Source organism: Trichosurus vulpecula, chromosome 1 (genome assembly GCF_011100635.1).
Source record: "Trichosurus vulpecula isolate mTriVul1 chromosome 1, mTriVul1.pri, whole genome shotgun sequence".
Taxonomy (NCBI): Eukaryota; Metazoa; Chordata; class Mammalia; order Diprotodontia; family Phalangeridae; genus Trichosurus; species Trichosurus vulpecula.
Window position 1 is genome coordinate 345,843,478 of NC_050573.1, and position 27,662 is coordinate 345,871,139.

General features: G+C 35.0%; 1 protein-coding gene across 1 annotated transcript in view; it reads left to right on the forward strand.

Moving 5' to 3' along the window:
* SEMA5A (semaphorin 5A) overlaps window positions 1-27,662 on the forward strand; it is a 464,624-nt gene that overhangs the window by 341,361 nt on the left and 95,601 nt on the right. The window contains exons 12-14 of the mRNA XM_036757261.1: window positions 3,360-3,541; window positions 12,951-13,094; window positions 22,851-22,998. Coding sequence (XP_036613156.1) covers window positions 3,360-3,541; window positions 12,951-13,094; window positions 22,851-22,998 — 474 coding nt within the window. The remainder of the gene's footprint in view (window positions 1-3,359; window positions 3,542-12,950; window positions 13,095-22,850; window positions 22,999-27,662) is intronic.

Sequence of the window (27,662 nt, forward strand, 5' to 3'; positions counted from 1 at the left end):
TGGACATGACTGAAAATGACTGAACAACAACAACAACTTTTGGCAGTCTAGTGAAGTCTCAGAATTATATTTCTAATTTTTTGAAAGAAATGCCATCTTTCAGTAGAGTTTAGTGAAAATAAAGATGTATATTTTTTGTCCAACTTAAAGAATCCACTGAATTCTACCCATGAACCAGGCAAAGAACCTTAATCTAGTCTTCATTTTTTTCATGGAAAAAAATAAACAGAAATGCAAAATAATGTTCAAGATTGTATAGTAAGTGGAAAATAGGACTGGATGCTTGGGTTTTCTGATTTCAAAGCCAGTTCTCTTTTTACTATATCATACTGTTTTCCCACAACACCTATGATTTCCTAAACTTCCAATCTACTGGGTTTTATCTATCACTATCTTTCTGCATCTCCTCTGACTACACAAATTCTACACTTGTTCTACTTCATGAAAGAACTTTAATGAATGGTTTCCTCATAGAACAAAAACACCGGTTTTCATTGTTTCTGTCTATGCAAGGTAACAAGGTGTCTCTGACACATCATATTTCTTGCGGGCCTTATGATGCTTTATTTTTTTTTTTTAACATACTACCACCTTGAGTTTAAAATTTGCACTGGAACTTAGAACCATAGTGTCCAAGGGTTGAAAAAAGCTTCATAGGTCATCTAGCTCCAATGCTATTGGAGGAATGAATGAGGAGTTCCCAGGCTCTGCTTGAAGTACTCTCCTATGGTTTGTGGTGCACTCCTTTGGTGCTCATTCTTTTTATCCCTTAACAACTTGCCATTTCAAAAATTATTTATAAGATATGAAGAGACATAAAACTTGCTCAAATCACAATGTGATTCTCTGAAGGATAGTAAACCACACGTCACATTTAAGTAGAAGAAAGAAAATAAAAACATAGTAGCAAAAATGTCATTTCCCTCAATAAAGGAAGAATTTTAAAAAAAAATGGAATAGGAAAGTAAAGAATTGGATGATAGTAAAAGTACACACATTCCTCAGAGCAATTTTACCATTGTCTGAGGGGAAAGTCACTTAATAGTGGTTAATAATCAATATAAATTTAAGCAATGGAATGCTACATAATTACAACCAATTCTATATTTTATAAATATGATATCAAATAATCTGCCTAATTACTATTATTATATATCACTGACTAAATCAATAATTAATTCAAGCTTGTTTTACTCTGAAAATGATCATAATACCATTTATATAGCAGGAGGGATTTTGTATTGTGAATGCACATGATGATTTTTCAAAAAAGTACTATATTCAGTCGAAGTAAAGCTAGTGCAAGTCTAAATAATTCATCCCCCATATTCAGGGAAAACAATTTGGGGAACAAGTAGAAATGTGAGAGCTATGAAATTGATTTCATTTAAATGTTAGACATCCCCATTACACTGAACCTGCTCCCATAAGGAACAATAGCAGGTCATCAGAGGTAGAGATAATGGATTGGATGCCTTTTTAGTATAAACTCAAGCTATCAAAAGAAAATATCTTTGCTATGTCCTATGGAGAACCTAAGGATATCATAGGAACATTCATGTTCATTCCTGGTTTAGCCAGGGAAAGGTGACAAGGGGCTTTTGAAGTTGAGACATTTCCATCACAATTTCCCCATGGGATGAGTGTGTCTGTGTCTTCCTATTTTCTTTGCCCCTTTGGCAGGAACAGATGAAATGTGAATTGCCTGAGGAGATGGTGCAGTCACATTACTTGTCTACCTTGCTATTGTTTCTTAAAGGAGAGAGCAAGCTGTGTTTTGGTACTCAAGATTTTCAGCAGCCTCAGTGGAATCTAGCATGTTTGAACACCAAAAATAAAGGATGAGAGATGTAATCATAACTCTGACACTAATTGGACCAGGGACATGTTATCTCTGGTCTACCACCCAGCCATGTCAGAGAGAATGAATACTCTTGACATTAAATGGGAAATCACCGTTTCCTGTTGTATTGGGAAATAACAGCAGAGCAAAAGCCCAGTTCAGCTCTACTTTCCTGCACAAAGAATGATCTGTTATTTCCAATAAACACATGTCAGTAGTATTCTGAAATGATGGATTGCAGCTCTTTCAGTCATATTTAAAAGAACATCAGCTTGTCGCTTCTTTGGGATAGTATAGTACATGAAAGATGAATCTTAAGATGTGTAATTAATAGTTAAGAGATGGAACTTTTGGTGGAGTGGATGGAGTATGGCGAGCATCAGGAGTTAGAGAAGATGCATGCTACTTGAGTGCAACTTCCTTTTTCAAACTATATAACAAACATACTTTATTTTCAGGGTAAAATTGAGTTCCAGGTATTGGACATAATTACATAACAAATGGAATAAACTTACCTTGGAACAATTCTTTTCCTTATGTTCATAGTTCAATGTAGAAACGGTTAAGGTATGAAATTTTACACTGCCTTATTCTTTCCCTTTAGTGAAAATATATATATATATGGTCTATTGCTTTCACCTTTTTAAAATGTTTTTTCCTCAACATAGTTAACCTAATATGAGAGATAATATTCTGAATAATGTGCTGAAAGCAATCCAGATTTAAATCACAACCTCACTATAATTTCCTTTATATTAGGCATGCCGGTAAAGAGGTATGAAAGCAGAAAATAATTAGACCAAAAAGTTTCTTTATTTAGGAAATCCTATATACTAGGACTTTAGGTCTAGAGTTTGGAACACATTGGAATTTTAGCACACCTTCCAGGTCCACATATTATTTAATCTATGAGACAACTTGAAGCAGTTACCTTATTGGTAAATCAGATGGTAACAATGACAGAGTTGCTCATCCTCATGGCCCTAGACTCCCCATCACAATACCAACGTAACAAATGCCTATCAAGAAAGAAACCTGAATATAAATATGTTTTTCAAAAGAAAGAAGCAGCATAGCATATTGAATATAGAGCAGGCTTTGAATCCAGGAAGACCTGGATTCATATTTTACCTCTAACACTTACTTCCTATGTGACCAGGCAAGTTTTTAACCTTTCATTTGACAACTCTCTGAGACCATAATTTATAGGGGCCAAATTGCCTCAATAGATTGGGTGTCTTCACCTGGTAGCTCTCTATGTCAAATAGTTATTACTACCCCCTTCCATATTGATCTGCATTCATATTCTAGTGTGTCATTGTCTTTAAGAATAGATATGCAATGCAGACTACTTGGTATAGGGCCAAATCTTACTGTTTTAACTCTCACACCTCTTTTTAATCTTCTCTTTTATCTTTAACCAAATCTGATTATTTTGCATGATGCTTTTTTTCATTTTCCTAACTTAAAAAAATCTTAAGTTTTCATTGTGCATTTATTTAAATTTTATTTCTAGACAAGGAATTTAACAGTGGATGGAAATTATGGGGCCTGGTCACCATGGATACCTTGTACCCATACAGACGGCAATATGGTTGGATCTTGTCTCTGTCGAACTCGTTCCTGTGATAACCCTTCTCCTCAGTGTGGAGGCTGGCAGTGTGAAGGCCCGAGCATGGAAATTGCTAATTGTTCCAGGTATGTTACATGAAAATATGGAGCATGGTATCATTGGATGATGGATTTAGAATTAAAAATAATTTTATGCTTTTAAACTCTGTTTTTAAAGGTAGTAAAGAGTTTATAGATGATTGTATTATCTATATACTAAAGTTTTTTTAAGTATCGAAACATTGCATAATACCAACAAAAATAATAACATTTTATTTTTATTTTCCTCAGTTACATGTAAATTCATTTTAAAAATTTATTTTCAAAAATGTTGAGTTCCAACTTCGCTCCCTCCCTCCTCCTTCAGAAGGCAAGCAATTAGACATTGATTGTATCTGTGTAGTCACTCAAAAATTTCCATATTAGCCATGTTACAAAAGAAAATGCAGAACAACAACAAATGAATAATAAAGTTTTTTTAAAAGTATGTTTCAATTTTCACTCAGACTCCATTGGTTCTTTCTTTGGAGGTGGATAGCATTTTTCATCTTTAGTCCTTTGGAATTGTCTGAAATCATTATATTGCTGAGGATAGATATATCAATCATAGCTGATCATAATATAATATTGCTCTTACTGTCTTCTGAATCTGCTTATTTCACTTCACTTAAATTCATGTAAGGTTTCCCAGGTTATTCTGAAAGTATACTGCTCATTATTTTTTAATAGCAAAATAGTATTCCATCATAGTATTGAGGGTCACTAATGGGCCTCAAACCTATTGGTGAGTTAGTGAAGTATCTACCCAAAGAATGTGAAGACTTCCTTGGTGGAATAGGCAGATGTGAACAATTCGTTCCAAGAGGCTGTGACTGCAGAAGAAGCAGGCACAGAGGAGTGCTTAGAGCTTGGTCAGACATCAAAGACTCCAAGATCATCTGATTCCCAAGGCATTGTTAGTCATCTTGACTTTTGTCATTGGACTCATAACTCTGGAAGAAAGAGTAAAGCAAATAATTTTGCACAATTCTGCCTCACTTAAATCCAATTTATGCACGAGTCAAAAGGCATCACTCATACCATTTTAAGAATTCCATTAGAATCATTTACCCCAACTTGTTCAGCCACTATTCAATTAAAGGGCATTTTCTCAATTTCCAATTTTTTGCCACCACAAAAGTTGCTACTATAAATATCTTGTACATATAGGTCCTTTTTCTTTTATCTCTTTTGGGAACAGACCTACCAGTGGTACCATTAATCAAAGAGTATGCACAGTCTATTGTCCTTTGGGCATACTTCCAAATTGCTCTCCAGAATGATTAGATCAGATCACAACTCAACCAGCAGGGCATTAGTGTCCCAATTTTTCCATGTCACCTCCAACATTCATCATTTTCCTTTTCTGTCATATTAGCCAGCCTAAGAGGTATGAGGTGGTACCTCAGAGTTGTTTTAATTTGTATTTCACAAATGATTCACAAATGTATTTCATATGATTACAGGTAGCTTTGATTTCTTCTAAGAACTGCCTGTTCACATCTTTTGATCATTTATCAATTGGGAAATGACTCATCATCTTATAAATTTGACTCTGTTCCCTTTATATTTGAGAAATGAGGCCTTTATCAGAGAACTGGCTGTAAAATATTTTCTACCAGTTTCTTGCTTTCCTTCTAATCTTGGCTGCATTAGTTTTGATTGGGCAAAATCTTTTTAATTTGATGTAATCAAAATTATTCAGTTTATATCCTGTAATGCTCTCTATTTGTTGTTTGGTCATAAATTTTTTCTCTTATCCATAAATCTGGCCATATTCCATGTTCCCTTAATTTGCTTATGATATCACACTTTATTCTAAATCATTTACCTATTTCGATCTTATATAGGTATGTGGTTTGAGATGCTGGTCTATATTTAGTTTCTGCCAAAATCTTTTCCAGTTTTCCCAGCATTTTTTTTTGTCTAATAGTGAGGTCTTGTCCCAAAATTTTGGACCTTTGGGTTGTAGAACACTAGATCATTATACTCATTTTCTTTTAGCTATACCTAGCATTTCTGGAACAATATTCAATAATAGTGGTGATGATGGACATCCTTTCTCCACCTCTAATCTTTCTGGAAGGACTTCTAGCTTATCCCCAAAACGGATAGTGCTTCCTGATGGTTTTAGATAGATACTATTTATCATTTATTCCATTGCTTTCAAAAATAATTTAAGTCAGAAATGTCAGCAATACAGTTCAGATAATCATCCTTAGTCAAGACTACATATTGCCAAATGCCAAATTAGGAAAATAATTCCTAACCTTTTTCTTGTTGTAAACCCTGTGCTAATTTAGTCCCAATGTTTATAACACTGGAAAATCCCACATTGATGCAAAATATAAAATCACATATTGATCCCCTCAGAATAATAAACAATCAGTGTACAGGTCATCTTTACTTTTGACTACATGGAAGCTCAGAAAAGCTGTCTAGAGCATTGAAAAGTTTTTGAAATTTTCTTTTTACATATAGCTTTTGAATTGGCCAGCAGTAATGGGAGGGGGAAACATTCAAACCTTACACCCTAGGACTTGTTTATTCTAACTTTGTTTTTCTCTGTTTCACAGAAATTAATACCAAAAATCTACCAGTTTTTCCCCTTTAACTTTACTCAGCCTACTTGACGCATTGGCTTACATGCTTTTTGGTCCTCATTTAAATTTTGTGCTAAATATATGTTTCATGTCAGTCCTTAAGGAGGAAATGATGTATTTTTAGGTTAAGTTTGAAAAGTGGTAATTTATTAATCATTTTTGACAATAAAATGTCATTTACCTTGTGCCTCAAGGCATGAAAAATGTGGTCACTTAATTCACTAAATCCCATTCAGACATTTCTGGAGTTAGAATATCTGAATTTCTAGTTTTCTACCACAAGAAGTACCATGTAAATGACCCAAAATGATCCCGAATGATCTAGTCTTTCAGTTACATCTGATTCAATAGAAACACAGCTGTTTGGCTCTTTCTGGGGGTAGATGTTGACAGACAAGTAGGAAAGTTGATTAGACTATAGATAAGCTTGGTCATCAAAGTTAGGTAAATGCAAATTGATTTGAGGTTTTGTTATGAAAGCTTTTGCAAATAACTAAGTATAACATTACCAAAAATTATTCCAACTTTCTTGATCTTTATTGTTTACATTTTTGTAAATTTTTCCTTATGCTTTTTAAATGTCCCCTCCCTGTCCTCTTCATTGTCACTCACGTTGCACCAGTGCATTGAGAAATAATAGATTGATTTCACCCCAGGCTTAAATATATTGAGAGTTTGGATTTCTGTGGGTTGTTTTAGAAAAAAAAAAACTGAGCTTAGACAGTATGAACTGACAAAGAAGAACCAACAAAGGAATGGAAATAATCTGATCCTCCTCTCCCTAAGTCATTTTCAGAAACATGCTCAGCTAGTTCCTATGATTCTTTTCTCAATAGTTCCATTTACCATTTGTCTTTGTTTTTATAATTGCTTTGACAACTCTGGCAAAAAGTAGTTTTCAGTAGAAGTCTTCATATTGTTTTTACTCTCATGCTGAAATAAAAGGTCTTCTACCTTCTCAGAACTCTATAGAAATTATTTTCTGATAATGAACAGAACAACACAAGTAGATTCTTAAATAGTTTAGAATGTATTCAATCTAAATAAATGCTATATTCACATATTTTTAAACAAAATTATATCAAGAAGTCAACAGGAAGTTCCAAATGAGTGATTAAATATTTTCTGAAATTAAACAGGGAACTCTCTATGTGCTAAACTATAATAGAAAGTGTCACCACCATTGCCATCTTCTTCATCATCATCATTATCATCAATCATCATCATGGCAATCAAAGAAGGTTAGGGTTATAGAGTTGAACTTTATGAACAATATACTCTAACTCCTCCTACCTGAAGTAAGAATTCCCTCCATAACATAAAATATTGGTTGTCATCTGTTCATGCCAACTATGTTGGATGATTTCTAGTGAAGTTGATGCCCTACCAGGCTTCCAATAAAATTTTTAGATGATTCTAATTTGTATCCTTCAATATTGGGAGGACACAAAGTAAGTCCTTAGTACATTTTAGTCTTTGTGTTGGATTTATGGGGTGACATTAGAGATAGAATATGGCAGAAAAGGATGTGTTACTACCTGCATCATTGGAAGGAATACCAAAACAATGAAATTCTAGACCCACTGAAACATTGTATGGTCATGAAATGATAAATTTTGAGCTGCAAGAGACTTTAGGGGATATTTATTATAATCCCCTCATTTTGTAGGTGAGGGTACTGAGGCACAGAGAGGTTAAGTTACTTTCCTAGGGTCATATAGCTAGTGAATGTAAGAGGAAAGTTTGGAACTCAGGTCTTATATCTCTAGCATTCTATCTATTATACCATCTAACTGTCCACTGGAATAATTATCAGGGAGTTCTTTGTGATTAATAGAATATGCATACCTGTAATTTCCACATCTTAGTTCTGCCATCTGGGCCTGAAGATTAAGCTTAATTCAACTTACATCTCTCTTTTTTTTAATATTTCAAGATCTCTCACTTTCATTATTGCATCATCCTGAATATGATTCCTTGGTACTTGAACTGCTTCTTAATGATTAAAATATTTACTTCTTTGATGTGGGTATTCTGGATTTTGCTTATAGTATTCCCTAGATTTTTCATTGTGGGGTTTCTTTGACTTAGTGATTGATTTTCATTTGTGATTTTATACTTACTGCCTATCTTTTTTTAAAAATTATGTTTTTTAGGGAGTCCAGTGATTTTGAAATTATCTTTCTTTGACTTTTTTTTTCCAGTTTTTTTATTCCAGATAATTTTACATTTTCTTTTTGTTACAATCAGTCTCTTGATTTTGTTCTAATGTTTCTTGCTGTCTCGTGGAGTCATTGATATTTGTTTGATTTATTCTTATTTTCAGAGAATCTTTTACTTGAGTGAGATTTATTGTTTCTTCTTCTAAGCTGATTTAGTTTCCTATTTCTTTCCTCAAGTGCTTCTATGACATTTTTTTCTCTCTTGCTTCACTTCTTCTAAGAATCCATGTGGTCCTTATGGAAAATCCATTTATGATTATACTTCACCCTCCCCCAGGATATTTGGGATTCCTATTACTAAGGCCTCTTCGATTGTGCAGGACTGCTCTAAATAGGGGCTACATGTATCTTTCCTCTCCTCTAGTCATAGTGCCTGTGTTGTCTCTGACTTTGATGGTAGTCCCCTTTCTTGTTGCACATAGGGTGCTGAGGCTGAATTTTTGTGAAATTATAGGGTGGAAGAAGTCACTGTCATCTTCCATTGGATTTCTTGATTATCATTTCATCTGGTGAAAATTTCAAGGTTTTACCATGATATAGGTGTTAGGAAACCAGACAGCCAGTTCAATTTAGGGAGCTATCTTGCACCCCAAACTGAAGGCAATTACGGAAGGCCTATTAGGCAAATTAAGTATTTTCAGTTAATTTTTCTGATTCACTTGGCAAGATTTGTTATTATTTTTTAAATAAAAATCTGTTCTCAGTCAAGAATAGCAACAGTTCCTGAGTGAGGGAAATAAACCAGGAGAACATTGTACACCATTACAGCCACGTTGTGCAATGACTAATTTTGATAGACTTGACTCTTCTCAGCAATGCAAGTTTCTAAGACAACTCCAAAAGGCTCATGGTGGAAAATGCTATCCACATCGAGAGAAAGAATTATGGAGTCTGAATGCAGATCAAAGCATACTATTTGCTCTCTCTTTTTGTTTTGTTTCTTCTTTCTCATGGTTCATTCCATTGGTTATAATTCTTCTTTGCAACATGACTAATGTGAAAATATGTTTAATGTGAATGTATATGTAGAGCCTATATCAGATTGCATGCCATCTTGGAGAAGGGGGAAGGGGAGAGAGGGGGAAGGGAAAGGTGGGTGAGAAAATTTGGAACTCAAAAGCTTGTTGAAGTGAATATTGTAAACTAAAAATAAATTAATTAATTTTAAAAAAGAGTAGCAATAGTTCTTTTACTTTAACCTCAGTATGGTCTTAATAGGTTGTTCTTCCCTTCACCAGAATTGATGAAAATAAAATGTGTTAACTTTAGTTTGGGGTTAACATGCTATTTGTTTTCCTTCTTTGGGGCTTTTTAATAGAGGAAGTAGAACATTTAAAAATTACATCAAATGCCAGTGTATTATATTGTCTATTTTCCTTTGAAACATAATGAGATTATTTCACCTCATTTTGCCATTTGGAGATATCACAGATCCGATCCTTCTGTCCCCTCTCCTTACAAAAAGACATCTCTTGTTCTTTGTCAAGTAAATTGATAGAGGCAATACCTGTTAATTCATTGCTGTAGGTAACTTCTGGATGATGAATCTCTCTCTAGGAAAACAGGATGGCACCTTCCCTGTAACTTACCATTTTAGAGTGCTGCCTAGGAACCTGAGGAAGTAGAGTGATTTGCACATGGTCACAAATGAGAGTTTCTAAGTTGAGGCTTGTAACAACAATGTTGCTAGCAGCTGTTATGGGGGTGAAAGACAAAAGCACACAGGAGAGCTGCTAGCACAGGTTCTTTGATCTGCTTTTCTAAGGAAAGCAATTTCGAGGGGCTAACAATATCAATTTAATTAAACATACATATATCATTCACTTAGTTCAGGGGGAAAAGCCAGCACCCTGAACCTCAGAGCAAAGACAGACAGGCTTTTATCTGTCTGACCAAGCAGTATTTAAACAGTTACCAGAGAAAGAAGCACCAACATCTGGGTTTTCAAAGCCGGGGGGCTCTTAAAGCTAACCAGTGTCTCATCTGGTAAAATCATGCAACACTCTGCTGGTGTGTGAGAGTCCCAAAACAAACACCAACCTCAGATCTTACATACCGTTCTTTGGGGTCAAAGGGTGTCACAACCATGTGACTCAAAACCACATGACTTAGACCTTCTTGTGACTTCAACTCTTACTCAGGGTCAGAGGGAAAAACTAGGCCTTCCCTTGACATACAGGTCATCAAATACGCCCAATTCAAAGATCCTTAGTGCTGAGAAGCACTCCAAAACAAAGACAACAAAAAGTCCACTTTGCTTGCCATAACATTTGTAAAGCAAAACTCATCAAAATACTGATTACCTCAGTATTCCAAAAGAGAAAACAGTAGAAAAGTCCCAACCTAATTATCATAACAGGGCTTGAACCTAACTCTTTTTGGCTCCAAGGCCATTTTACTAGCCAATATAAATATGAAACTTTTATTTAAAATTCCATGGAAATTCTTTATTTGATTTTCCATTAGAAAGAACGATAACTATACTGATTATATTAGATTTTGATTGTATGAAGTCCTTTATTATCTTGGCTAATTCATTGTGATGGCATGAACAAAAACACTAGGAAAGAACTAAAATATGTTGCATATATGTATTTATTTTAAATATATAGATAAAATATCATCAGTAAGAATCAGATTCATTATTTTAAATAGTTACATGACCTGGAGGTGAATGTAATGCATTTTCTTTTTTGTTTGTTTTATTTTGTTTTTTGGAGGGGAGAAGGAAAGGCAATTAGGGTTAAGTGACTTGCCCAAGGTCACACAGCTTGAAAGCATGTCAAGGGTATGAGGCAGGATTTGAACTCAGGTCCTCCTGACTCCAGGGCCGATGCTCTACTCACTGTGCCACCTAGCTGCCCCAATGCATTTTCTGTATGTAAGCACACCTCCATTCTAAAGAATTTATTTTATTCTCAATATTTATGTTAGGTACATTTAAACTATCAATAAAATTTTGTGTTTTTTTGAAAAGCTTTTGAAATCATTGAAAATATAATTTTGAATACATAATAAAAAGCTATAAAAAAGAATTTAAAATATAATTCTTTTGGTCATCACTAATTTTTATTTAGAAAATTATAATGAATATATTTCAGTTATTAAAGGAAGATAATATCTATCATATATATCACAGACTTGTTATAAAGAAAATTCTTTGTAAACCTCTGAAGGAATATATTAAATATATTACCAATGTACCCTGGCTTAGGTATAGAATATGTATGTATAGCTTGGATATTTTAGTTAAATTATAATAACAATAGCATATGTCTATAAATCTGAATAATACTTCACCCTTATAAGGCTATAGCATATATATTTGTAAAATTTTACTGTTTGATATATATTAATATAGATCATCTGTAATCTAAAATTGTATGTTTATTTGTAGCATTTTTAATATACGTCATCTAGCCTGATCCACAAAACAACCATAAGAGGTGTATATGTACTATTGTCCCCTTTTTTTTGCAGTTGAAACAACTGAACTTTAGTGAGGCTTAATGATTATCTGGAAATCCAGCTTGACTGAGATATATTGAAGGTCATATTGATAGAAACTTGCAAAGCTGGCTCAATAACAGATCTTCAGACACAAAAGCCAGAGTTCTTTCCATTTTATCACCAGTAACAAATTCATCGAGTCAGACTGTTATCATTTATTTGAATTATTGTTTTATATTTCTTTTCCTTGTTATCAAAGATATTTATAGTCCATGAGCATACATAAATTTTTGTTTTGTTTGTTTTTAGCAGGGTTTCAGGAATAGATTTGGAGAGGCAGCTAGGCCAATTTGGTTTCCATTGCTACCTCTGTTATTTACTGGCTCTTTGGCTCTTGGTTAGTCACTTTACTTCTCAGTGCCCAATTCAAGTTTTCCGACTGCCTGACAAGAGGGAGTTTCTTTATCAGGAATTCCCTATATGGATTTAACCACATAGCTATACATGTGGTTTTACATATGTGTGTGTATATACGCAAATACATACATATATGCAAAATGATTGATAGGCTTAAGATTTAGAAGGAAACTTAGAGCACATTTTTTTTCAGATTAAGGCTCTAAAACACAGATAAGTTTAAGTGACTTGTCCAAGATCACATAGGTAGAAAATGGCAGAGCTTGGTTTAAAGCTAGATCCAAATCCTGAACTCTTTCTCTTCCACCATACTAATGATCCAGTAGCCAACTCTTAAAATAAATAACAGAATGCAAACTAAATGATACAGGAGTCCATGTATAGAGATCTATCTTTAAATTCCTTTTAAAAAATGAAACATCAGTACCCTATATTCAGTTCTTGGATTTGCTAAATGAATGATTTTCAGTGTTACCTGAGGATCACCATAGAAATGTTTATAATTTTTTAAGTTTATTTATGTTATTAGCAGAATTTCCCATCTTGAAGGTAAAATAAAATATCTCAAAATCAGTGATTGAGAGAGTATAATTTAGATGGCATATTTCACTGCTTGTGCCATCCATGTTATCCTTGTGATTGCATACTTAACCCCTCACACATTTAAGTACTGATGGGTAGATAACTGTTTTAATTTTTGATAAAGAAGGTTGCATTTGGTGCCACTTTTCAACAACTGATATGTATGATTTTCTTCCACAATAGAAATGGAGGCTGGACTCCTTGGACTACTTGGTCACCTTGTAGTACAACTTGTGGCATTGGTTTCCAAGTCCGTCAGCGTTCCTGCAGTAACCCTACCCCTCGCCATGGAGGCCGGGTGTGTGTGGGACAGAACCGGGAGGAAAGGTATGTGGACCCTTCCTGTCTTCAGAACTTCCATCTCTCATGCTTGATGTCATGCCAATGTGGTACAGTCCCCTAGTTTTAGTTATAGCTGTATCTTACACCTAGCTGTGGCATCCCCTTCAGTTCCAGCTGGATCCTCCTCTTTTTCTGACATCCTTCAGTTTTCACTGACACTGCATGTGTAACTGGATTGGGAAGTTGAGGTGCTTGTTAGGTTCACCTGGCTGAACTCTTTACCAACCATCTGATTCAAAGGCAGTCAATTGCACTGAGGTATTTCTCTTTGTTTTCCCTGGAGACCTGGAAAATTGATTGCATTGGAAAATTAATTGTTGCTTATTTGAAATGCAACTTCACCTGACTCAAATACCACAATCAGAATAAGGCATAAAATGGTCACAACTCAATCTCATTGGTAGGCTTAGTTCAACTTTTTTTCTATCTTAAATAAACATAAGCAGGTGTAGGACACGTGGGATATTTTCAAGGCTTTGTTTATAGTATATAAGCATACATCATTTCAGCATCATGGTGGTGGTTCATGTTAACAGAAATCGGCAAAAATTTTTCTATGTATTTAATCTTTCAGCAAATTGAGCCAACACTGTGGTTAAAATCTTTGCTTTCATGGTCTATTGCTTTATATAGAATTAGATAATAGGTTGTACCTTTATAAAATGTTCATCTTGGGCATATATTCTATGTGTTTCCAAGGATAAAACTTCCAGTAAATCAATTACATTCTTCTTTTAAATTATTAAATGTCTTAAGTTATTTTAAAAGATTGTTCTACAGGACAAGCATATTTTGTCCTAGTAAAATAGGCTTATACAAACAAATTATTATAATGTAGTTTGTGAATGCAAGTTAAAATAAATCACTTCTATAAGAACCACAGTGCTGACAATACACATATTCCTATGCAACTTGTTCATAAAGTGTACTTTTTTGTTATTTCTCAGACTATGAATGTTTTCATTATGAAAGAAAACTAACCCATCCTTAGTTGTTTACAAAAAGTCGAATTGTCATAAAGGATATATTCCTCTTAAATAAAATTGTAGAATGATGTGTTGAAATTATTGTTTATTGTTACGAAGCAATGTCCAAAAATGATGCCATCTTTGCAGTATGAAATGTCCAATGAAAAGAGGGATATCCTATTTAAGATTGCTTGGTCCCAGTATTTAAAATTATAAAATTATAGAAAATAATGTCATTTCTTTTATATATTTCATCAAGAAAAAGTTTCATTACCTTGTGCCAAGTTGTCACTGAAATAACATTTCTCTCACGAACTTAGCAACCTTTATTAATATTTCCAGACCAAGAGATCAGGAATGAAGTGTGAATCAGTGAATATATCAGATTGTGTGTCTGTGTGTGTGTGTGTGTGTGTGTGTGTGAGAGAGAGAGAGAGAGAGAGAGAGAGACAGAGACAGAGACAGAGACAGAGAGAAAGCATACCATTGAAGAGACAGAAAAAGCGAAGTTTAGTACTCAGGGAAAGGTCACAGCAAAGTAAGCAAGTCTCATTACTTTTATTTTTTAAATTTCATTTTGTTGCAGAGTTTGCCTTTATTTTGTCTAGGAGAAAATCCAATTTGTGTTCCAGATTAACAGGAGGAATATGGAAATCTTAGCAATAAATGGGCATTATTAACAAGATGAATAGCAAAGAGCAGTACTCCTGAAAGGTTTCAGGAAAATCTGACTCTCTTTGACAAGCCATTTGTGAAAGGGGCAGTCAGAAAGGGTAATGAGATTACAAAGACTGCTTAATGATTTATTTTCCTGGATCTTCCTAAGTTAAAATGATGAGTTTAGGGATTTGAAATATCAGCTCCTAGATCTGTCTGTATATATAATATTTACCTCTGTGCCTTTTGCCATACAAAGTGAGATTCTGTCAGGAAAGAGATATCCTAATTCCAGAGATAGAAAAATTTGAGAAAGTAAATCAAGGTGCAAAGACACCATGGCCATCTGTCTATTCCAGTTCTAGAGTACTAAAGGACTGTGTTCAGGGAGCTGAACTATTTACAAAATCATTTTGTGTACTTCTAAACATTAGTTCCAAAAACTTGTGGGTGGCCAAACTTGCAGCTACCTTTCATCAAGGGCAATGTGAGGATTATAGTTCGGGGAACTTTCTTTTGAAATGAAAAAAAAAATTGCTACGTGGCACATTGATGAGTACCACATGATGTAATGAACCAACATGTTATCTGGATGCCAAATTCTCCCTCTTGAAATGTTCATTAACATTCAAAGGCATTTTTATGTACACATGGAAATCCGTGAGTCTAATTATGCATATACTTTGAAATATCTTTTCTGTTTTGGTTAAATTTACCTCCTCCCAAAACAACAAGTATTCCATGAGATTCATTTTGATGAAGAAGTATCAAATAGTGGTTACAAAACAGGAAGTAAAGAAAAGGAAGAAATTACTTCTGTGTGAGTAGGTTACCAAAATTGCAATAAGATATCAAAAAGAAATACATTTCTGCTCGATCTGATAATCTTAAGGACCAGGAGAAGATTTCAGTTTGTGTATCACTCAGGTTTTTCAAGGCTTAACTTTGTCTGATGCTATGGTGAACTGAGATGACACCCTCAGAAGTAATCTGCTTCTCCAAATAAAGTCAATTAGTCCTCTCAGAGTAACCATTAAATGCATTTGGATGTTTATTATAACTGAAGCAAAGTGAGGTCTAACAAACTGAAGTCCCCTATATAATGAGCGATAAATGGGAATAATTTTGCCAGCATCACAAATTTGATTAGGCTAACAAAGGTTATAGTGAGAAGCTCATAGACCCTCAGAGGTCAAAGAGATATTGGAAATTAGCTAATATAACCCCCTTTTTACAAAACAGAAAACTGAGGCACAGAGAGATCAAGTTACTTGCCCAAGGTCTCATTGGTAATAAGTTACAATGAAGGTACTAGAACCAAAGTTGTGTCCTCCAGCCTGGGGCACTTTCCAGATACAGTACCACATTCCTTCATTCATTAGACTTCTTTAACATAGGAAACACATTTTTTTAATATAAGATTTATTCATAAATCATTCATTTCCAGAATCTGTCATTACAAAGCCTTTTTTTAAACAAAGAAAACAAAACAAAACTAATCAACACATTGTCCACATATATAGCAGTATGTCTATTCCACACTCATAGCATCCCCAAGTCTTCATTGAAAGGAAAAGGAGCATTTCCATCCAGGCCATAAATATAATTGATTTTTCTATTTATATAGTATTCAGTTTGCTCTGATTTTTGGTTCTTTTCACCAATTCATTTCCAATCCATTGCTATCATACACACACACACACACACACACACACACACACACACACACACAATATTGCTATGACTTTTTTGTTGGACATGAGACTTTTTTTGCATCTTTGATCTTGTATGGATCAGTTGGATCCCTGGATCAAAGAGCACAGTTTGTTGTTGTTTTTCACTTGTCTCAGTCATGTTCGACTTTTCATGACCCCATTTGGAGTTTTTTTTTTTTGAGAAAGGTGATAGAGTGGTTTACCATTTTCTTCTCCAGCTCATTTTACAGATTAGGAAACTGAGGCAAGCAGGGTTAAGTGACCTGCCCAGGGTCACATAGAGAGAAAATGTCTGAGGCTGGTTTTGCATTCAGGTTTCCCTGAATCCAGGCCTGGAACTCTATTCACTGTGCCACCTAACTGCCCCTCAGACAGTTTAATATTAAGCAAATTTAAGCAGAATAACAATATATGTTAGGAAAAAAAGTCTTCCTTTCCATAGTACAGTATATTGGGTTAGCAGTCAGAAAGTACTTACCAAGGGCTTAGTATTTTCCTTGCAATATTGTAAGTGCTAGGAATGCAAAGAAAGGCAAAAATTGTCCCTACCACAAGGAGCTCATATTTGAATAGTGGAGGCAACACAAATAATTAGTTACATAGAAGATATATACCAATAGGTGGAAATTAATCTCAAAAGGGAATCCACTAGCAGCTAGGAGGAATGAGATGGGTCTCCTGCAGAAAATGAATTTGAACTGAGACTTGAGGAAGCTGTGGAAGCTAAGTGATGAAGTCCAGGGGTAAAAACAAACAAACAAACAAACTAACCAAAAACAAAGAAAAACAAACCCCTTCAAGACCAAAGGGAGCAGTGATTACAAAGGCATAGAGGCAGTTTGTTGTGCAATGAAAAACATAGATCAGTTTAGCTAACCCATAGACTAGGAAGATCGAAGCAAAGTATAAAAACACTAGAAAAATAGGAAGAAGCCTGGCTGTAAAGAACTTTAAACACCAGAGGGCTTTTATATTTGATCCTATATATATAATAGGGAGGCATGTGAGTAGGAGAGTATTGGGTAGGAGAATGACGTGGACAGATCTATCTATGATTTAGGAAAATAATTTTTGCTGCTGAGTGGAGAGAAATAGTGTAACTTGTAAAAATATATTATTGGTCCTCTAATTTGCTTTCTAAATGCACAATGAGAACAACTTATAATGTCAAATTAAAGTATTAATTTTAATGTATCATAGAGTATTTTAAAAAAGGGTTAGAAATGTATTTCATGTAACCAGAGGCACACAAAGGAATACTTTCCTGAGCCTTCTTTCTTTATCATTATGCCAGTCTTATACTGGAAAATAAATTACTTAATCCCAATATAGCCAATCTTCCCAAAGTTAATAATATCCATTCTTGCAATTGTGTATAACTGAAAGCATATTCTAAAGTCTCACTCCCTCTTCTAAAACATGAAGATTTTTTTTAAAGCATATGTTTGTTATCAGTGGGTCAGAGAGAAATGTCTCCCATGGTAGAACAGTCTAAATTTGGGTGCTTTTAAGGTATTTTTGCATTGGAAACAGGATACTAGACCCAGTGTGTCATCAATCTCTCCCAGGGTGGTAATTCCTTTTTGACTCTGTGAATGAAGACACAAGACACTAAGGGTCAAAGCCCAAGTTCTAGCATTTTCTCTTTCCCTTCTGACCTTGCTTGCTAGAGAAAGAATGAGTTCAGAGGGCAGCAGTTTCACAGATCCATACAATACTTGTTTTGCAGAATTTCTATAGGAATAGACACTTTAAGGCCTGAGAAACAAGAAACTAAAGGGAACAAGAGCAAAGGGGAGAAAACAGTTACTGGTCACTTGAAATACAGCCAAAATAGAGGCTTTAATAAAACTTGCCTGAAAACCCTGGGCTCCAATGCCATTCTCGGGTTCACTCCTGCCATAGATCTTTACTATGAAAACATACCTGGTGTTTTCAGAGCTTGGCCAGGGTAGGCAAATGTAAGGCAGCTCTTGTGCACCATGATTTATTTTCTCTTCAGAGAAAATGCAAGCTCAGTTCCAGAGACGATTTTATTTTATAAAAAGTTAAGAAGATTATACAGGCACTTTGGTGGGGAGTTTTTCTTCCCCACCCCATGGCACTTTTTTAGAGGTGAAATTTGTGATTATGCTTCTGGAATGTCTCAACCTTTTATATTTTGAAAGGCCTAATTTGTTGCTCCTGATTACTTACCGAGACATGATATAATAATATTTTGAAATGAAATCTGATACAGCAAAAAGTATTTAATTGGGAGTCAAAAGATACAATCCATGTCTCTGGTATTAGGAGCCTTTTCAGCCTACATTCTTGGTTACTAATTTTTTATTATAATCCAAGATACTGAAACTCCTATGGCCCCAATATTATCTCTTCAATTCAAGTCATAGGACCACACATCTAGAGCTGCAAGGGATCTGGAGTTCATCTAACCCAAACCCTTTCTATTGAAGGTGATAGAAATGAATCAAAAAAGACTTTAATCAACTTTTCCAAGGTTGCTTAGGTATTAAACAAAAAAGTCAGGATTTAAAGTCAGCTCCTACTCTGACTTCAACACTTTACTATTCCAAGAGTATGTTGGACTGTTCGAATGGACATTTTGAATTGAATTGTCTAGTATCAATACAATTTGAGCATGACAAAGACAAGATTGTTCATTTTCCCCCTACTGCCAATCTTTGTAATCAGAGTGTATATTGCCATTATCTACCACCTAACACCCCAAGTTAAGCAACTTAGAGAAAACTTTAATTTATTTTTGAACTCTGACTCTACCCACTGAATCTTAACTCTTTTTGCGTAAAATTCATTTGATTAATTTTTGTTGTTCAATCATGTAAGACTCTATATGACCTCATGGATTTTGTTCATGGGGTTTTCTTGACAAAGATACTGGTTTGCCATTTCTTTCTCCATTGCGTCCTAATTTTACAGATGAGGAACTGAGACAAATAGGGTTAAGTGACAGTTGTACAACTAGTAAGTGTCTGAGGACAGATTTGAACCCAGTCTTTCTGACTCCAGGCCCGATGCTCTATCCACTGCACCACCTATGTTTCTACCCTTTTCTTGTTTCTATTACTCTGATCTAGGCACTTCTCATTTGGGGTTTTCCTGACTTCACTGCTATCCCTCTCCAAGCTGTCCTTATTATCTCTAACTCGGGTTTTGTTGTACCTTGCTTCACCAATGTCCGAAAACTCCATAGGAACTTCCTATTTAAATATAATTTAGAAGGGGAGGGAGGAGAGGAGGAGGAAAAACAAAACAAAACAAACAAACAAAAAAACAGTGGTGGCTTCAGGGAAACTATGTTCCTTAGACCATCTGATTGAGATAGTTATCAGTCCATTGCGCATATACATTCAATTTAGTGTGAAACTAAGAGACTTCCTGCATAGAGAAAGCAGCTTGAAGAAGGTCATACTTTGCATCTTTTGGAACAAGTCCAAGACCTACTTATTGTATTTAAAAGCTTTTTCCAGAATATCCTGCTTCTTTCATTGTTTTTTAATTGCCTTAGACCTCTGCTGCTCTTTTTCTAGAGTACATTTGTTTTTTTTTTTTAGTTCACTCTTCCAATGATTCCCACTTTCTCTCTTTTCCAGAACAACCCTACCTAGAAAAACACACTCAGCCATCCTGCCCCCTTCACATAGCAAATCCTTTCTCTTATGTAATTTTAGTTTTTCCTAAATTCCTCCCTCTGTGTAGCCTTCCTGAACTGATCAGGAAGGAGCTGTCTGAAATTCTAGACATGAAATTACCCTTTCCTTTTCTTAACTCTAACCCCAAACTCAGTCTTGTTTTCCATCTCTAAAAATAACATTTCCTTCATTTGTATATGGAACCTGTCATAAAAGCCTTAATCAGCTTTTAAGCTTTAGTAGCTTTGAAAACTGACATATGTCTATGTATTTCTTTTGGAGGATAAACTCAACATCAACAAGAAATAGATCTATATAATTTCTTTGTCTCTTTTAAATTCAGGAATTTAGTGTTATACATACATACATATATGCATGCATATGTACATATAAACATTCATACACAAACACCCATAGATATACACATACAACATACACATATAATTTAGGGGAAATCCTATAGAGATGGATGTGTGTATGCATATGTATATATATACACACATATATATGTGTGTGTATATACATAAATATATTACATATATATTATGAATTTTTGTGTGTCACATTACCTCTTGAGTCCTTCCCCTATCCTATAAAACCTTCCTGTGAAACAATTAAGTTCAGTGGAATCAAATAAATCAACATGTTTTTCATGTTTGAAAACATATCTCATTTTACACACATTGTCCACCACCTCTCTGATGTCTGATGAGAGGCAAGAGACATACTTTACCATCCATCCCCTAAAGTCATCACTTGTGGGTCACTGTGCTGCATTGTTCTTTAGCGTTTCTGTGTTGGTTTCCTTTGCATTGTTAGCATCATAGTAGACAGTGCTTCCATGTTTCTGCTTCCTTCACTCTGAACCAGTTCATATGAGTCTTCTCAAGTTTCCCTAACTTCTTCATATTCATTATTTTTATAGTGTAATTATTCCATGTAATACCCTTGCTACAGTGTCATGCATGGTTAGATGCAGTTTAAGTCTCATCTCTTCTATTGACTACTGACCTTGGACTTAATTTCTTTGAGCCTCAGTTTACTCACTTATAAAATAAGTACTTAGACTAAGTAATTTCTAATGTGTCTATTAACACTTCTATAATTAAGTGAATGTGTGGTGATGACAGTGATGATAATTCCTGCTTTATGCTCAAGTAAAGGAGTGATGTCTATGTTTCTGACTGGGAATTAGCATAGGAAAGAGGAATAAAAGGTCTTATATTTTCTGTATTATTTGGTAGGCTAGCCTGTTCTTCATAGGTATACTGTAAGAATTTAAATATTTGATTCAGTATTCTTGGAGCACCTCATTCTATTTCATATCAAATCACCATTATGCTACCTAGAGATTCAGAGGTTACTAGATTCCAGACCTTTCACTTTAAACTTCAGATATCCAAGGCCTAAAAATGGATAATGGCTTTCCAAGTCACATACTATTTGACAGAGTCATCGTTTGAAGTCAGGTCTTCAAATCCAGTGTTTTTTCCACTGTATTATACTGCCTCCTCCTTTGTACTAAACAGCATTCAAATTAAGGTCAGCAAATTATAGAAAGCCATATGCTGCTCTGTCTGCCAATATCAATAGCTGGACTTTGAAATATACAAATTCCATGTTTACTATTGAAATTTTAGAAGAATAGTTTCAAATGTGAGGAAACTCAGTGGATCCATCAGGCATTGTTTAAAAGAATGCTAGGGAGCATCAGAAGCAGCAGTGTCTAATGTGTATAGATCATAGGGTCAGGAACAACTGATTTCAAATCTTATTTCTAACACTTACTAGCTGTATGACCATGAACAAGTCCACTCCCTCATCCATTGAACCTCCTTTTTCCCCATCTGCAACATCAGGATAATGATACTTATAACTGCTACCTTACAAGGTTGTTTTGGGGCTTATAGGCAATGATATTATGGACTATCCTTTACAAAATTTAAAAATGTTATAAAAGTCAGTTTTATGATCATCGTCATCATCATCACCATCATCATCATCATCCTCAATAAAAGAATATCTGAAATCTTATCTCATTGTACTCAGATTATTGAAATAGGAATTATAACCCTAGAGCCGAACTTTCCTTAGATACATCTGTCTTTCTAATTTAGTTGGTTTGACATCTCTGTGAGACATCGAAATTAGATTTAAGGTAACATAAGTTAAAGGTAATATAATCAAAATACAGTAGGTATTAAGGAGGTATATGAGAAAAAATGTGGTACTAAAAATAAGGAGCATGCTTTATCTTTGCTGTTACTTATAAAATTAGATTATTAGAATAGCCGAAATGGAGAAGCCAGTGATTTGAACATAGGGTACGAGATGAATTCTAAATGAGTTTTGACTAGCTTTCTATTCCCAACCCTCCTCTATATTTATACTTGGAAAGTGATTTCCCTACACAGTCATTTTCTTGATATTCCCCATGTTCAGGTATCTGTATTTGAAGGTTTGTTTGTTTTTTTCCTTTTACTTGGCTGCATAGGAAGATCAATCCTGCATTGTGAGTTCAGCATTTTCTTCATTGTCTACTGTGCATCACCTTGTCTGTCTGCACACAGCATGGCCAATGCTACATCTGCCTCATTCAACATGCAACCACTCCAAAGATAAAAAGCTCCTACACGTAGAGCATGTCCATGTGTTAAACATCTGGCCCAGTGATGGACGAAAGAGACATCGGCGGCCTTCTGTTGCACTTAAACAGTTTCCTTTTTTTCTTGGTTTCCCCTGTCACAGATACTGTAATGAACATTTGCTGTGCCCCCCACACATGTTTTGGACAGGCTGGGGTCCATGGGAACGTTGCACCGCCCAGTGTGGGGGTGGGATCCAAGCTCGGCGCAGGACCTGTGAGAATGGCCCTGACTGCCCAGGCTGTAATGTGGTGAGTAGCTCCCTCCCCACCCCCACCTTCCCAGAAAAGTCCATTGCATGCTATGTGCAAACCTGCAAATGCTATGTGAATCATACATTTTTCTCTTGTTTAAAAACATAATTTCTAGAGAATATTATGGTGTTAACCGGGGCCTTTTTCAACTAAATATCAACACATGGGAAGGAATGTTTGTAGACATTTCTGATTTCTGTGCTAACAGAAAATTCAGTACAGCTACTTTGAGTCAGCACAATAAAGACTGGGAAAATGGGAGGAATTTTTCACGTATTGGACACATACTAAATTTCTGAGTAAAGGATAAAATTTTTCATTCTGAGGTTTGTTAAAATCTGTGGTCCTTTATGTCAGCACACGTGGATGCCAATTCTTAATGAATAAAAGGCAGCTCGTGGTTTTGTTTTTCTTTCATCGTGGCAGAGTTCTTTTTCCTTTAGTGCTCTAAACCCACAAATTAAATCCTCCTTCTAAAAGCACTTTAAACGCTTTTCAAAGGGTCAGTTGTCCCTCTTCCCGATGAAACTCTCAGAATGTATTGAGCAAATTCAAGGCCTACTAGTCTTTCAAAATATTTGCCTTTCTGTGGTGCCATTCACCAAAGAAAATGCATGGCAGAGAGTCTGTGTTTAAAATTCTCTGAGGTGAAGAAGTTAAACAAGAATGGAACTTGGAATTTTTCCACATTGATCTTTTCAGTTAATCATATAATACTTACATTCCTTGGTTTGTAAGGCTGAGCAATATTTCTGTGCTTCTATGTGATGTATTCTCAGGCTGGAGTAAAAATTACACATCCCAGGTAGCCTTGGGGAATTCTCCAAGACAGAAAGTGTTATGAGGTGCTTTGTCAGATATTACACCTGACTCAATGAGATTTTGTTTCTGGGATATGTGATTAGATTTCATCTCCTTCACCTTGGCAAAGATATTGTAGTAATGTTATCAGTTTCTAACACAGAATATACAGACAGTTACTCCTGGCTATAACAGTCTTGGATTCAGTTAATCCTCATCTTTAACTATTCATAGGAGAGGCCATTTCTTACATCACTCTTTGTTGGCTTTTCAAACGCTCCAATTTCACTTAAAACCATTTTAAAAAATGAAGCACTTTCACTATATAAATTTCAATGTTCTTGGTAGAAGATTTAGGTGTGACAACAAAGTATGGTGTTTATTAAAACTCAGTGGCTTGGGGTCTGAGCATGGGAGCTTAGCAGCTATATTTCAAAGCTTTCCTCACTAGAAGGGAGCTGTGAGGACAATGGTAGGCCAAGCTGATTTGCTTGCACGTTTGTTCCTGAGAGCTTTGCATCAAGGGGAAATGAGGAAACTAAAGAGCATTTTAGGATGGCTTCTAATTGCTTATTGACTCCCACAATTATATCCATAAAATACTATAATGAATCTAAGAATATTTCTAACAAGGGAAGTGTGCAGCCTGTCCTTTGCGGTCAGTAGGATCCATATGAATATACTGCGTTTCCTTCTGTTTGATTATATATGTAAACACTGAAACTTTTCTGAAAAGAATTTTAAATTTAGTTTTGATTAATTTATTCTTACAAGCAACCTATATATTTCTAGAGGAAAAAATAAATGTAATTTATTTCAGAAGATATTGGGACCTATTTATTCTAATTTCTGTCTCTACTGAGGTAGGAATGCTGACTCTGGTATTCTGAGATATTTAGGGGGGATGAGTGATGAGCTTTGTTTTCTCAGTTCTTTGGAAGTGTTTGAAAAATAGGTCATTTCAATTAAGTTTCTACAAATATATGAATATAGGTATGTGCATGTATTCACAAATATCTGTGTACATATGTGTGTGTATGAGACAGATAGACACACAGAGGAGAGAAGGAACAAGTCACTGCAACTGACTTGTACATTGTAGTTTGAATTAAGGTGGTGTTTTGTTCCTGTTTCTAATTGAGATGGAAAATAGATTTAGAGATAGAAGGAAACTTAGAAGGTCATCAGGTATATCCCTCTCTTTTAAATGTGAGGAAACTAAGGTCCAGGGAATTAACATGTTGTGCCCATGGTCATTGAAGTAGCAAGGTGGTATTTGAGTTTGATCCCTGTGCCTCCAAATTGATTACTTTTACCACAGTATCATATTGCTTATTGATTAATTGAAAAATATTGGATTTTAACTATTTTTCTTTCTGAGTTCAGACTAGGTAAAAAGCACACTAATGTAATATCATTCAAATGTTGCAATATTTTGAAGATTTGTAGCATAATTGTACAGCAAGGTTCAAGGAAAAATGGAATTCCTCATGACTTTGAAGGCCAAATAAAAGTACCATCACTTTCCAGATGTTCCCATATTACAAAATAGTTTTAGTTCTTTTGTCATTATTGAGTTATAGTGGTTATGCTACATAAAGTTTTTGCTTTTTTTAGCATTCTTGAAATCAATACCATTAATAAGTATTATTAAAATAGGTCCTCTCCCAACATTTGGATAAATCATCATTTTTTTTTGTTTTTATTGAAAACTGTGAAACGAAGTTAATTTTTATAATGACAAAATAATAATTTCTAGCATTTATAAAGCATCTTAAAATTTTCAAAATATATTTGTATAAAAGTATATATATGTGTGTATGTGTATATGTGTGTGTCTATGTATATATATATATGCTTATATGTGTATATGTGTGTATCTAGGTATGTATATGTATGTGTATGTAGATACATAAATACATACATGTGTATGTATGTATAATTTGATTCTCACAGCCCTTTGAGGTAGAAACAATTATTATTCCCATTTTATAGACAAGGAAACAGACTAAGGGAAGTTAATTAACTTGTCCATGGTCATATAGCTAATAAGTATCTGAGGCAGATTTGAATTCAGATCTTCCTGACTCTAAGTCCACCAATCCATCTACTCTACTACCTAGCTTATGAGTTCTGATTAAAGAATATCATAACTATAATTATGGCCTGGATATTCAAGTTCTGACTAGTTTAAGAGCATTTTTTAATAGCAAGCAATGGAATCAGGGAGACATTATTTTAAGAAATCCACTCTGAGAGTCAAAACAAACAGATTGGGTTCTAGGGGCAACTATGCTTCCAATTAATGTTATGACCTTAGGCACATCTTATAACCTACCTAGGCCTGACTTTCCTCAATTGCAAGATGAAGAGTATTGTCAAATATATTTATAGAATTACTCACAGCATGACATGCTGTGATTCTATGACTTTATTGTAACATCTGTGGACTCCAGAGCTCTTAGTGTACCATTTAAAGAATTTGTCCAGCATTATGTGTGACTCATCTTTTTCCTTGAGCTGAGGAATATATATCAAAGTTCTCTTTATTTAATATGGTGTGTTGAGAATAAGGTAACCAAGTTTCTATAAAAATTAATTATTTACTATCACAATATAACTTTATAATTTAAGAGATGGAATTGTAAGAGATATCTTTGATGTAGTAGAGTCAGGAAGGCCTTTGATCAAATTCTGCCTCTAAAAAGTCTGACTGTGTGACCCAGAAAATAATCATATAATGCCTCAGAGCTTTAGGCAGCACTCATTAGACTATATATTGGAGAAGAGTTGCCCAACTGCATTGGTAGAAAAATCTCCTTGCTGGGAGTCCCCTATATCAATAAAATCATAGGTTTTGGACACCTTCCCCCAACACCATCACCAAAATAAGGTATTGGGGGGAAGCAATTGCTGAATAGCCTAGAACAAAAATCCCTTCTTGAAAATTTTTGGATGAAAAAGATTTATTCTTAAAGAAAGAACAAAAGATTTCCAGACTTCTGGGGACAGAGCCAAGATGGTAAAGTAAAGAAGCACTCAGCTGAGCTCTCCCAATGTTCCTCTCCAAACAACTTTAAAATAATGCCTCAAATCAAATTCTGAAGTGCCAGAGCCAACAAAAGGTCAGAGTGAGACATTTTTTCAGCTGAAAAGAGGTTAGAAAGTCAGAAAAAGAGATTTATGATATGGGAGTGAGGCTAGAGCTGGATCTAGGTGGGTGAAATACCAGTGGTGGAAAAAGTGGTGGTAACTGAAGCGGCAGCAGCTTCAAGAGCTCCCAAGACAGAGATGCTAAGGGCAATTGGCAACTGTTTAGAAAGAAATGACATGATACCCCAATGCTAGCGCTTGGTGCAAGTCCAAATACTATTTGGCAATTTCATTTCCTTTAACTACCTTTGTGTCATAGTTCAAGGGTAAAGAGGAACATTTTCAGTCAAGAGGGATTGGAAGCCTAGAGTGGCAGTTATCACTTCTGGCCTTAAGGGATCAGGGATTCTGAGGAAGTATAGTGCCTCTAGTCCCAAAGGAGAAGGTGCTTTTAGGAATATTATCTATTGTAATCCCAAGAGATCAGGAGTCCTTCCTGGGTAAGAAGCAGAGTGTAGATACACTGAGCAGTGATTACACCATTCCCCATATCACACAATCTGGGAAGCACTGAAAATTTCCAAAGCCACAGAACTAGATATAAAAGCAACAGGGTGAGAAAACTCAAAGCTTGAGACAGAGCTTCTCCCCCACCCCCAACACCAAGAACAAAGTCCAACATTAGCATAAAGTTCCATGAAAAAATAGGGCAGTAAAATGATCAAACAGCAGAAAAAAGAACCCGATCTGAAAAATCTACTATGATG